The following is a 13,376-nucleotide window of genomic DNA, read 5'->3' as shown; positions in this document are numbered from 1 at the left end:
CTTGCCTTAGTTTATTTCCATAGTTTGAGATTGTTGTAGTTCACAGGTGGTCTCAAAGCTAGAAAGCTGTAAAACTGCGTCTTCATCTGTTACACAGGCACAATCTGCGTCTGCTGTCATGGTGCTAATAACCTGGATAGGAACCTGCTGTTCGCGGACATGCGGATACAAGATTGCATTTAGAAAGTTGAATATAAAATACGCTTTGCTGACACTGGGGCGCTGTATCCGATGTGTCCGCTCTGCACATGCAGCAGGCTTTGTCCTGCCTTCTGCACGAGGGTGGATTGTAACGCCCGCTCTCTCTTAATGAATAACATCATTTTGGTATCTTCCTTTTCAGTGGAAAAGATCTATGTTTAGAGTGAAATTCAGTGTCATATTGTCTCCTTTTTTTCACAATTGGCATCAGTATTAAAATAAAAACCTACTAGAGTTTAGGCAAGTCAATTATCTATACGTAACGGGCTGCTTCACACAAGTTCTGTGTGAAGCTGCTGCATGACTTCTGCTTGACCTTTAAGCCTGAATGCTAAAAAATAACCATTTGGTATTTTTAATAACTTAGAGGTTCTTTGTGATTGCAATTCCTTTTTTTATTGAGGAAACAAAGCTTTGAGAAATCAGTATTGTGTACAAGAGGGAATGGCAGTTTGATTTTGTTTATTGTAGCTCCAAAATTAAACAAATGAGCATTGTCCTTTGATTACATTCTAATTCTTGGTTAAGATAACCCAGCAGTTTCAGGTGAGTTGACATACTTTTTTTCATAATGAAGTGTGCTCTGTATGAACATCAGCATGGCCTTTGTGCCTGTACAACCTGCTTTTTGATGAAATGTAACAGGCTCAAAATCTTTCAGAATCTAAAGACTGAAACACAAATGACAATCATTATTTCATGCAGGTGTAATTCTAGAAGAGCTTTACTTAAATACCTTCTTATGAAGAACAGCTTTCATAAATGAGTATTTTTACTGCTCGTCTTTTTTGTTCTTCCTTATTTGATTATCTGGTGCTTGTCTTCCCGTGTTCTTCAGTGTGGTCTTCTGACAGCCTCCCCGTCTGTCCTGTGGAGTGAGCACAGGGAGCGGGGCTCTGAGCGTAACCTGGGATGTAGCCATCTCTCACAAAAAGCGGGGCAGAGCCTGGTGGAAGCCCGTGGGCTGGAGGTGTCCCTCCCAGCTGTGCCCAGGCAGAGGCATTGGGACACCTCAGCAGACATCCCTTTGGATTTAACTTAGAGGACGTTCTGCCTGGGGCTTGGAAGCAGCTCAGTCGTGAGGCTTCCGCAGGCTTCTCAACACCGAGCAAAGTGACGGGGTATGGCACCCCCCCGAGCGAGCCCCGCAAGAGGCTCATTGGAGAATGGGGGTAGCCCGGCCAGGAGTGATTTGAGGAGCCAAGACCTGGGAAGAGCTAAACCCAACAGCGTGAGGCGGGTCAGTGCGTGGTACTTCAGGGGCTGTACCTGGCAGAGCAACTCGGTACTTACTCTTGGGAGCGTCTGCTCTGACAAAAAAACTTGATGTTGCTCTGCTGATGCTTTTTTGTCCCCCTAATTTGCAGTGGATGTAGCCATATAAATTAGCGGTTTGAAGGGAGATCCCAGCTATCACAAGAGCCTGTGGACAAACAACAGTTCAGCTGGGACAAACACACTGCTCTGTATAGACTGTACATATAGAATAGATAGGCACACGTGTGTGTATGTATCCATACTATTTAGGTAAACATACATGCTATGAGAGGGAGATATTTCTTCCAGTAAAAAATGACCTTTAAAGAGATCCAGCCATGTCAAACTTACCTTTCTACAAAATGCCTCTCACAGAGAAACAATTTTTTTGGGTCATTCCATAACTTGAAAGACTTCATTACTTTCCTAAAAGCCCTTATTCAGAAAAGGACGTGTTCAACTGATTCCATAATAATGTCACTTTTTTTAGGCCTGATTTGTATCTGCAGATAGGTAGCAAGCCCACAGGCTTGTTTAGCTGACAAATGCCTTATTAGATACAAATAGGATCCTGGAACTTAACAGATTTACAAAAAGCATCAATAGATACAAATCAGTATCTAGCACTAACAGGCAGTGAAGATAATTAGATCCTTTTGTGGTACTACAGGCTCAGCAGCAGGCAGAACCCATCTGAGTAATGAAATAACTTACAAAAAACGTTTTCCTTAGCCCCAGGAAGAGTTTCCTGGAAGCCATCACATTGCATTGGTGCAACTGGCCTTTTTACAAGCAGCTGAGCAACCTGCCTGCAGCGCTCGTTAGGGCTCCTCCAGCCAGCGCGTAGTTAGCAAACAATCTGGTTTTCAAAAATAAAGGAGGAACCGTGGAGAAAGACTGTGGGTTTAATTTTAGCTATCGCTTGTGTAGCTATGCCACTTTGGGCTCTAAGAAATCAGTGAATGATTTGCAATTGATTCATATCCATAACTGAACTTCCCGTTTCATTTAATAAGTGTAACGTTGGCTGTTACTGGTTATGAAGCTGCACCTGTGCAAGATACTTCTTATCATTTCAAACTGAATTAAGAAATTGTACTTAGCGTGGCTAGGAACTCCACAAAATGCATTCTATGATGATTATTCAAGCACTTAATGTTTACAGGGGAAAACATGGCTTTATAGACACAAACATCTTAACATAATGCACTATATGAGGTAAATTTCCTCTCGTATTTAGAAAAATGTTTAATGTTTTTCTTCATAGAGTAGATGGCTTATAAATACAGTAATTACAAAATACATAGTATGGCTCAATTTACCAGGGTTTTACGCACTATGACACTGGTTCTTTCAAAAGGAAATCGTACCAGAAATCTAAAAACCTTACTTTAAGAGCAAGTAACATTCAAGTCCTAAGCAGATGTGAAAACCTGAAAACCAGCACCACTGGTTCATTTTTTGTCCTCTCCTATTAGTTTCCTTTGACTGAAATAAGTTGGGGAAAAGTAAGGTGCTACTGTTAAAAAGAAGTCTGTAATTTTGCCAACCACTTACGGTTCTCCAGTGAGATGAAGGAATTGACATCCAGTAACTTAATAGAAGTGGAGCTAAAAATTACTAATCCTTTCCAGAGTGCAGGGAAATCCTCCAATTTTTTGAAGCTGTTGTTGTAATTTTTGTACTGTTGGAAGATTTGGTTCAAAGACTGTTGCTAAATTAACAGATATCTCTTCCATCTACTAACATTGTCTGTCAGCTGTAGGTCTGTCAGTACGCCCACACTTACCAGCCATTTCAGCTTCAAGGAGAACAAGGTGCTAAAGAAAAACACTGTCCAAATAACTGGACAGATAATGAGACCAAGCCAGAAGATTCGAGCTTCAGCTTCAGTTGAGGCAGCTCTTGTAGGCACCTAGAAGGAAAATTATTGAAACTACTAGTCACAAAGATAAATTCCACAATAAATAACAAATCAGCAGAGGAGGAGGAATGGGCAAAACTACTTCTTTACCTAGATTTCACATATTATATGCATGGAAAGAAGACTGAATACGAAGTAGCTTATGCCAGGTTTTCTGCCTGCTGCCCTACAGGACATGCCAGTATTTTCTTTTCAAAATGTTCCAGTCTCTGTTCACGTTTAAATGAGATAATTATTCCTTTTGTCAATGATAGCTCCCACTAACACTACAGATTAGTAGTATTTTAAAGTAAAAGTTCTGTTACACTGACAATTGCTTTCACACTTCAGAAATAGTAAGTTAACTTTGATATTAGATTCAAATGTTACCAAGGCCTTAGAGAAGTGTGAAACAGAGGGCAGAATGACAAACAGAACTTTAGCGTGAGTACTTCGCTGTCGGCAGCGGAGATTTGTGACACGTGCCCTCTTCACAAATCAAAAGTATGGGGGAAAAAATCAGTCCAGTATTGGAAAAGCTACAATACCTACTGTAGAAACTGCAACGAGCTGTTTGTCGCAAGTGCTAACAAGCAGAAAAATCCCCCATAGGATTTATCAGTTAGTTCCAGTTCAGACAATGGAATTCTCTTAACAGTGCCCATTTTGATACATTTTCCTAAAAACATGCAGTACCTTAGCTTAATTTAAATCTTGCGTGAAATTAGTTTTCTATTATGTAAACTAATACTTCAATTTTGCTTATGAAGTCCACTGATGTTGCATAAATTAAGAACTGTGGCTTCAAAAATGCCTCTTCTGTAATACTGTTGGACACCACAGTAACCGCTGGCATCTCTCGGAAAGAGGCATCGTTACTCAGGTGCTCCATGCGTGTTCTTCAGGGAGAGCAAAGAAACTCATGCAGGCTGCAAAAAGCCCTGGTTGCAGATTTCTTCCTGTCAGCACAACTCGTGTGTCTCTATCTGCACTGAAAGGATCATTGTTAACTCCTAGCACTCGGGAAAAACTAAAGAAAGAGAATTGTTCAGAAGGTTCTGACCTTTCATAGGAGACCAGAATTCAAAATCTCACTCCAAACCTCAGACCGCTCAACCACCACCAGCACCAGAAGTGCTCCTTCTGAAACACAAGCTTCACAACTGGAAAAAAAAACCCTGTGGACTCTTCCACTCTGGCAACTGAAAAGCCTTTTATTTCATTTTCAGTATCTTGAACTCTCCATGTAAAAATAGGACTCATCCATCCATCATAAGGCAGACAGTGGCATCCAACTTGTAAATATGGTTAAGTTACTCTATCCTGTCTAAGAAAACCCTGCAAGGTGCAATAATTTTTGGTGGTTATAATTTTTTCATGTACCCTCTAACCCAGTTATGTTGCAGAGATGCAAAGAATAATGTTCTATGCCTTCGTAGTTACAGAAAAGGACAGATGCTCTGAGTCAATAAAAGGGTTTAACCACCTGTATCCCAAATTACTGACAAATTACCCAACAGTGGCATTGTGTTAGCACTATCTATTTAGGGGAAAAAAAAAAAAAAGTCAATACACCTGAGAACTCTGCACCTAAAGGACCCAGATAACTCGATGCGCAAGATTATAAAAGGCTGCAGTCATCCCAAAGAAGGGAGAGGGCAGCTCTGATGTTTGGAATGCAAGTGTGAGAATTACTTTTCTTCCAGCAAACCTCAGCAGAAGATGGGATTTCAGGGGCAAACCTCTGTTGCATCAGCAGCAATGCCAGGAATTAACTGCGCATTGTTGGTGAGTGGAATATTTGTAAGCAAATTTACCCATAAAGGAAGAGATCTTAAAAAGTTGCCAGAGGGCTGGCAGAGGAGGTGGGGAATGCCTGACTCCAGAAAGTAAGAGATTTGTGTGTGTTTTAGGTATTTCTCATGGATAAGCTGTGACAAAAATACAATCCACCCTAATACGTTCCTTCCTGTGGTGCTATCATTTTCACATTAACCAAGCTACCACTTGTCAGAATTTTTGGAAGGCTTTAGCCCACACCAATGAGTCAACTTTGTACTCCTCAGCTAGAATTAACAAACTGTAATAGGTGAACTGGGCTTGCTCATTTTCCAGTAATTATGAGGTCAGATGGTCCTTTTATGGATGTCATTGCTTTTAAGTGCTAAGAAAACTCTTGCTCGCTGTCTTGACTTGACAAAACTCAGAAACTCTGAGGGTCTTCTTGTTTCTTTGCTTTCATGTAGGATTGCCTATATTCTCTCTTTAGGTGTCACTTAGATTACAGGAAGAATGTTAACTTCTGTTGTCCTCGGCTCTGCCGGTTGCTCTCTTGCTTGTCCTGCTCTCGCTGCAGAGAGCGGTGGGGCTGCTAGAGGGCACCCCGGCCCTGCACATTCAGGGTGTTTTAACCCTGGGCTCAGTCCCCAGGCTGCGCCCAGCTGGATGGGCTCGAAAAGGCTGTCCTAGTGAGCAGCCTCAAGTGTGGCTGTGCCCCTGAATGGGGCTGTGGAGAGAATGCTAGCACGTGAAAGCAAAAGCCTGCAGTCCTGGCTCTGGCAACGATGCCAAGAGCCATTTTACAGCTTTCTTTGCTATATTTGGGGAGCTCTAGCAGTATCAGAATGCTCTGTGATCTGGGTTCTATTCCCCAAGCATGAATAAAACATTCATTTTAAAATGCTGAATTTGAACTATTTAGCATTGCTTTCAACATACATCTTTCCTGAAGAGGATTCTGCATTGGGATTAACTATAGGAAGATGTGTTTATTACAAGATGTCCTCACTAGAAAATAAAATAGAACTATGAGAAATCTTTCATACCTATAGCACCATGCTATGAATATTTATTCTGCTGATGCATATGATGACAATGTTGTGAGACCAGTTTTGTTCTGAATGCTTCCAGGATATGACAATCCAGTGTGTTTCGAACTGAATACTTACATTGTCTTCTATAGAAGCTGGATAAAAAGTAACTGTTACAAAGGTGCTCTATTTGTTACTTCTTTATTTGACTTAGCCTCAGCTTCACAAGCTTTCCTACGGATTCTGTTTGTCCTGTGCCTACTTTTATTAGCGTACTTACCCTTCTTGCTTCAAACACCCAGTGGCTTTTTCCGTCTTCATCAATCTGGTTCCACCAACGCAAACCAACCAAGAGTCTTCCTGTCACATTCTAGTGACGGAAACAATTATTTGCATTAATCAGTTGTATAATTCACTTGTCAGACTAACATTTTAAAAAAGACAAGCATGTCTAAAAATCATATTCTTTTATCAAATACTAAAATTAGTTCAAAAAGCTGTGCCAGCTTGAGCACAACAGCCATTAAGGATGGATGAGTTACCATAAATTTAGGGGCCTGTTCTCTTCTAATATGGTAATTTGCACAGTAACATTGATTTAGGTAAGAAATTATAGGATGTATCTTTTCTAAGTCACCCAGTTGGAGAAGCACCCAATAAAAAAACTTCTTTAGTAAGAGAGGAGAAATGTGAACAAAAGCACTGAGAAAATGGAGTATTAATGAAAAGCAAGTAAGCTGCATGGAATCAAGCAAACAAATTAAGAAAATATTTCTGCACCTGGATGAATATTAGTTTTTAGTATAGTGGGGACGCATCAATGCTTCACTTCTACAATGCCAAAGCCTTGTTCCACATGTGGAGCCCCTGGGATTCTGGGCTGCACGTGACCTGATGCCACAGCAGGGCTCCCAGGAACCTTCCGCAGCTCCTGTGCCCTGGGGCTGGGCACAGCACTGCAGCTTCAGACATCCATTGGCATCCACTACTGAAAGCCAGTATTACTGTATCTTGGGGTTGTTTTTTTAAGAGGGTAAGCATACAAACAAATTACCTATGGCAGAGCAATCTTCTGACCATGTTAGTAGCTCCCATCACCCATAGAGAACATAGTGATAAACAGTAACTAAGATATGCGAATTTCTTAATTTAAATGGGCTAGATATTTAATAAATCAACAGATAACATTTTTGTTACTTTTGTCAGCATATACATTTCCTTTTTTGTTTTATTTGATGGCACACAAAATACTTTCAAAGGTAATTACTACTCAGGGTCATCTTACCTTAACTGACCAAAAGTCAAAGGATAGAAGGAGCAGAATAGTGACAAAACAGGCAACAAAGCTGTTGCTGAACCAGTCACAGAACAAGTAGGTAATAATAGCACTCACTCGGAAAAACAGGTGGAAAAAGGTGGCCAGTGGGTGCCTAGGAAAAATAAAACAAAAAAAAAACCACAGAGCACTTAGTAAGCTGTGGGACAGGAAGGAATGTTACAGTATTTGCTAACCATGCAGTATAACACAACTATTTCTAGTCTATAATGGTATTCTGGTTTGTAGCTGCTATTATTTCATACATTGATGCATGTCTTCATTACCAAAGCAATAGCATTTCCAGTAGCCAACCTCCAGTCTAAAGCTAAAAGATGGAATGCGTTGTTCATGTCAAAACTTTCTCAAAGATAGAACAAAATCTAGAGTCTTCCACCAATTTCTTTGGTACTGCATGAAGGAATCTAGTGGTTGTGTTCAACACTGCACCCTAAAATCCTTGTTGTTTCATAAAATAAATCAGCATAGCAAGGCCCAAAAGAATTGAGACAGATCTGATGCCTTTCAGAACTGTTTTGAAAAGAAGAACAGGAACTCTGAAGCTGAAAAAAAATATATATATAACTTGGTTATAAGACAAAACAAACCTTCATGTGTAATGTCTGAAACCAAACACTTCCTTTTACAGAGGGAGTAGGATTTGGGAACCTAACAGTTCTTATGAATGAATGTTCATTAATTTCACTAGATATTGGTGCTTTACTCATAAAACAAAAACTTTGCCTGTAACAAAATAAAGGGGAATTTCAGTGGAAGAAGTAACTATATGGCATGGAATATTGGCCTGCACAGTAAGCCAGGGGCTTTGGACAGTGTTATAATGAGCGCAGTACAATCTTCAGGGTAATAAGCCAGGTACAAAAATTTATTCTGCACAGTTCTGTTTGTGTTGGTTGGTTTAAACTGACAATTAACTAGAGGCTATTGCATTTAAGCTGAGTGAATAATTATTTTTAAGTCAGCAGTTGTCTCATTAAGCTCCTCTATAAACAACTAACAGTAGTATGGCCTAGGCCATAATTAACTATTCAACTATTAAATTTGTTATTCTGTTACTGTGTATAACAAAATGATACATATAATATATACACAACCATAACTGTGTATTACAAGCTTACATTATAACTAGATATAAATTATAATAGTTATATTTATATCTTTATTGTAATGCTATTATTCTATAGCTGGTTAACTGTTCCAGTAATTACCTTTTCTATAATGGCAATATTGTGCTTGTAGTACTACACACACACATGACTGGTGAGGCAAGTGATACACAGCTGTAGTTTATATTTACTCCTGATCATGCCTGTGCTAACCTCAAACTTTCCAAAAGCTACTTCTGACTTAAAACTAAACATGTGACATTTTAAGCGAAAGGAGCTTTTTCTGCCATGAGCAGGCAGGTGGGTAGGTGGGTGAAGCAGAGGGAATATTCTGAACTGTCAAAAAGTGGATAGTGTCTTGCTACTTCAAGTCTTGATCTCGTTCGAGAAGACGTAAGGGTTCACTTGCATAAGTGGTATCTTGTATCAATACAAGTTATTCATAGGTCACAACCCTAACGCGCATGAGGGTGGCTGGGCTTTGATAACTCTATTGGGGCTTCAAATGTGAAAGTAAATTCAGAGAAGTCGTGTTTCATTTTGGAAGTCAGATGATGTATGACTGTGTGGATGCTGAATGTGTTCCAATATCAACCTTTGAAGGGTGTTTACTAAAAACAGTACATGAGCTAGAGGCTCACATTTATTACAGCACGAAACACTTCACTGACACTATGGACTACCAGTCCTCTTAAAAGGATATGGCTAGTCAAGCCAGAGACACCCACTTGCAGGTTCTTGTCCCAGGGGAGGAATATGGAGATATATCAAAACTTGCACCTCTTTCTTTGGACAATTCTCTCAATCTCAGAAAATGTCCACCTTTAAAAAATGAATAATCCTGAAACTAACAGAATCCAGTAAATAAACAGTTCACTTCCTCACTTAACAGAACAAATGTGTTTTTCTTAATTCACAGGCACCAGATTAAATTTGTAGCTCCTATCATATAAGAACAGATACTTTTTTTAATAAGCAGATAATCCCAGATAGATAAAATTGTCTTTTAAAAATTGAAAATAAACTATTTGTGTCCTTTTGAAACAAAAAAACCAAACTGGACAGCTTTTCTTAAGTGAATGCATATATATTGAATTCAATTGTACTTTATAAACTTTTTTTAAAAGCTACTTTCCAGAAATATGATGGCAGTAAGAAATCATTGTATAAAGTAACATGATTTCTTGAACAGTCTAGCCTTTAAAATATGATAACTTTTCCTTTTTTTTTGCATTCAAATCCAATAAAGGATAAAGGTAACTAAAACTCTGTACTGGCTCTGCTTGGCATGCATTTGCTTCTAAAAGTGCAGCAACCCACTTGCTTGGACTTCTAGTTATCCTGTTGCATCTAAACATCCATACAGTATAGAACTGGAGCACTGAGGCTAAACAATTCCCATTTACCTTGTTATCCCATTTAAACTCTGTTCAGTTTGCAAGCATGATGCCTATTAGGATAGGAATGGGCTCTTATGAATTTAGTTGCATCCATATTAAGGAATCAAATTGGGTCAACCCTAAGGTATACCACCAAACCACAGGAGAATCATTCCCAATACCTGCTCAGAAGTGCCCTGGAAGCACTCTACATGCTGCTTGTTATACCTCTGTCTGGTACTTCAAATATATTTAGGCAAAACTTGAACAAACAGGCCCTCTGACTTGATCATCTTGTGTTACCTGGCTGATTTGAAAAAGAAGTGATCATATGTTCCTAACTGTTATAGATCAAATGTTCTGATACTGCAATGAACTGCAAAGATGGTGTAATTTGTCTTTTTCCTGGCCTTCTTATGATAGTAGCCACTTACTAAATCACTATCCACATTCTTTTTGTTTTTAAGGAGCACTTGCATGTACCTTGGAGAATCACAAAAGCACAACTTGTTGTAGCTTATGAAAATTCCAACCAAGTTCAAGATATATGAACTTGGGATAAAGTTAAAGACAAATGATTGGAACATCCTGTTGATCCCTTTAAGACAACAGCATTTTTCATTACGTGGGTGTGTTCCCAGGCTTGTTTGCACAAGATTCTTCAGAAATATAAAACCAGACTTCTGCATGAACAATGTGAGGAGTTTCATTTCTGTATTCTATAGCAGAAGATTTCTTAGTATGAGATTATCTTTTAGTATTGTCACAATGAGGGCAAATAATAAAAAAAAAAAAGTCTTCATGAAATAAGTATCTACACAAAGTGGATCGATTAATAGCATGGTTCACTGATACCTTGGCTGTCTATATTATCGGGTAGTGTGAACAAGTAGGATCAGGTCTTGAGAGTAAAGTAACTGGTGCTGTGGACCTGCTACAAACATTTCAGGGTGGTTTCACTTCATGCTAACTCTAGTCTGGTCCCACAGACTGAATCTGTAGCTTGCGTTCTCAAGATGTGCTCCTAAACTGTATTTCCCAGTTTAGTGTAATCCTTTAGACTATGGTCCCTAAGACTGCACCAAAATATAAAACTTCATTTAATATGTGTGCTGCTGCTGAAGCTCAGAAACAAAGCAGCTCTGGGAATGTTAAACTTTTTGTTATGGCTGCTTATGATGTAGTTGTAAAGTTGGATGCACTTGAAGGGCAAAAATGCTTCACCAGACACTAGTAAAACAGAGTAATTATATTGTAAAGCTATGTGATTGCTTGTTTGCACATCTCAGATAACATTCATGTTAGGTTTAACATCTCTTCCCTTCCTTTGTTTGCGCCTACCAGAAATACTAGCATTGTAATAGACCGGAGTAAACTGGGGCAAGGTGCAAGGGAAGAAAGCAATGAAAATCAAAGCTGATTATACACATTACTGACAGGTGCATGCATATGTATAATTCCTTTTGACACAAAACTTCCCCTTGACAGTCTTTGTCTGGAGATTCTTCAAAAGCCACTAATAGAACAACAGCTGTGTCACCTGGGACCTCGGTGTGGACAGAGCTGCTGAGTGACGCCTCTGGTACCGTGACGGGAGACTGCTTCACCTGACAGATGGATCGATGGGGTGGCTTTTCTTAGGTAACAGCTACAAGGATAAGATATGCTACATTCCACATACTTCCGACCGCATCCAGCACTATGAAAACATGACTGTTTTATTGCAAATAACTTGCCGTTTCCCTTCAGCCAGGTGCACAGCGCAATGCCAGGCCTCTCTGCTGCACAGCCTGTTCTGGGGAAGATGAGAGCTCTCTCCAGCTCTAATGAAAATACTGTTTGGTTGGGTTTGGGGTAGGGTTTTTTTGTGATATGTTGGCTTTGGGCAAAACTCCCGTTTCCGAGGGCAGGCCGGCGCCGAGTGGCCGGGCGGGCACCGGCACAGCGGCCGGCAGGGCCTCCCTCCCCGGCTCCGGCGCTGCCCCCCGGCACCCAGCGGCTCCCCGGCCCCCGGGCAGCCTGGTCCGGCGCTCGACCGCCCTGCCTGTAAAAAACGGGAATTAGGTGTTTAAACGTTGTTTGTATTTCGGCGCGTCAGTCCCGCTGGAGCAGCAGGGGCTGCCCCGGCCCGGTACCTCAGGCGGGCGACCCGCAGCGGGGCCGGGCCCGCTCGGCTCCCGCGCCTTTACCTGATCTTTGCTTTCCGCAGCGCCAGCTCCTCCTCGCTGCCGAAGTCGAGGGACACGTCCTCGGTGTCGTCCACCAGCGCCTGCGGCGGGGAGCCAGCCCGTCAGCGGGGAGGGACGGGGGAGCCGCGCCGCCGCCCCCCGCCCCGCACCGCCGGCGCCTCTACCTGCTTCATCCTCCGCCTCGGCCAGCCCGGTTACCAGGCGCGATGGTTGCCAGGGCCCGGGAGGTGTTTCAGGGAAAAGGGTCCGGGCTGCCGCCTCCCCGTCGCCCGGAGGCCGCGCCTCGGAGCTGGACCACCCCGGTTAAACTGGTGCGGGGACCGGCCGCCTCCCCTGCGCCCGTGTGCCCGAGGTGCCTTCAGCTGCCCCGCTCCTCCCCATCACCTCAAGGCTCTCAGCCTTTGCCCGCGCCAGGGCGGCCCGACGGGCCGTGTCAGGGGGTCCAGGCTGCGGGCCTGAGGGGCCAGAGCCTCCCTCCGGCCTCTCAAGATGTCCGCTCCGGGGGCGAGGGCTGTTTGCTCACCAAGCACACCCAGCGGGACGGGGCTTCTTACGCCTCCTGCTGAAGATAAACCCCAAAAGGAAAAAGTAGTGGAGAGAAAGGTGAAGATACATGTATGTATATGATACACTCCTACGTGTTTGAGGAGACACCAACAGTCTGTTGTCCTCTCAGTGCCACGCCAAGCCCTGTGTGCTGTCCCCTCACAGTGGGCTCTGAGCCCCGGTCACGATATGGCTTTTGGGGGGCAACCCATACGATGATAGTACTGCCCATGTACTGCTAGTGATACCTTAACTCAGGTAACTCAGCCTTGTAGTTAAAGATTTTTCCCACTTTTGTTTAAATTGCAGATGGATTATGCAGCAGAGTTAAGGAAGTAAGAAAGCGAAATGAGACAACTGAGCTTCAGGATATGGGTAAGGAATCAAATTGGGTCAACCCAAGGAAGGCAAAGTGGATAAGATGTTGCTAAGGAAGAAAAGACCTTGGGCAATCAAAGAAAATAAGCCTCTTCTGTCAGCCTGTAGATAGCAAAAAGACACAAGGAATCTAACTGGGAAAACTGGGGCATTCCATTAAAACTGTGAGGTTGCTGGTTGTTACAAAGTGTTGAAAATAAAAAGTATGCTTCCTTTAGATGATCTTAGCTCATTATAATGTGAAAATCCCACTTCCCAGTTTTAAACTATA

The 13,376-nt window shown here is 41.8% G+C and overlaps 1 protein-coding gene across 2 annotated transcripts; it reads right to left on the bottom strand.

Moving 5' to 3' along the window:
- Positions 1-576: 576 nt before the first annotated feature.
- TVP23A (trans-golgi network vesicle protein 23 homolog A) lies at positions 577-12,682 on the bottom strand. Of its 2 annotated transcripts, none has more exons than XM_074158444.1 (7): positions 12,346-12,577; positions 12,182-12,261; positions 7,457-7,601; positions 6,452-6,541; positions 3,248-3,373; positions 1,495-1,624; positions 577-1,069 (listed from the first exon to the last, which is right to left on the bottom strand). In XM_074158444.1, the coding sequence occupies exons 1-7, from the start codon at positions 12,352-12,354 to the stop codon at positions 1,008-1,010; spliced, it is 642 nt and encodes a 213-aa protein (XP_074014545.1). In that variant the 5' UTR covers positions 12,355-12,577; the 3' UTR covers positions 577-1,007. The 2 variants fall into 2 exon arrangements, with proteins under 2 accessions (XP_074014545.1, XP_074014546.1); XM_074158445.1 differs by having other exon boundaries at positions 578-1,069; positions 7,565-7,601; positions 12,346-12,682.
- Positions 12,683-13,376: the final 694 nt, after the last annotated feature.

This window comes from Numenius arquata, chromosome 14 (assembly GCF_964106895.1).
Source record: "Numenius arquata chromosome 14, bNumArq3.hap1.1, whole genome shotgun sequence".
Classification (NCBI taxonomy): Eukaryota; Metazoa; Chordata; class Aves; order Charadriiformes; family Scolopacidae; genus Numenius; species Numenius arquata.
The sequence above is the reverse complement of the archived record's forward strand: the minus strand, read 5'-3'. Positions and strand labels throughout refer to the sequence as shown.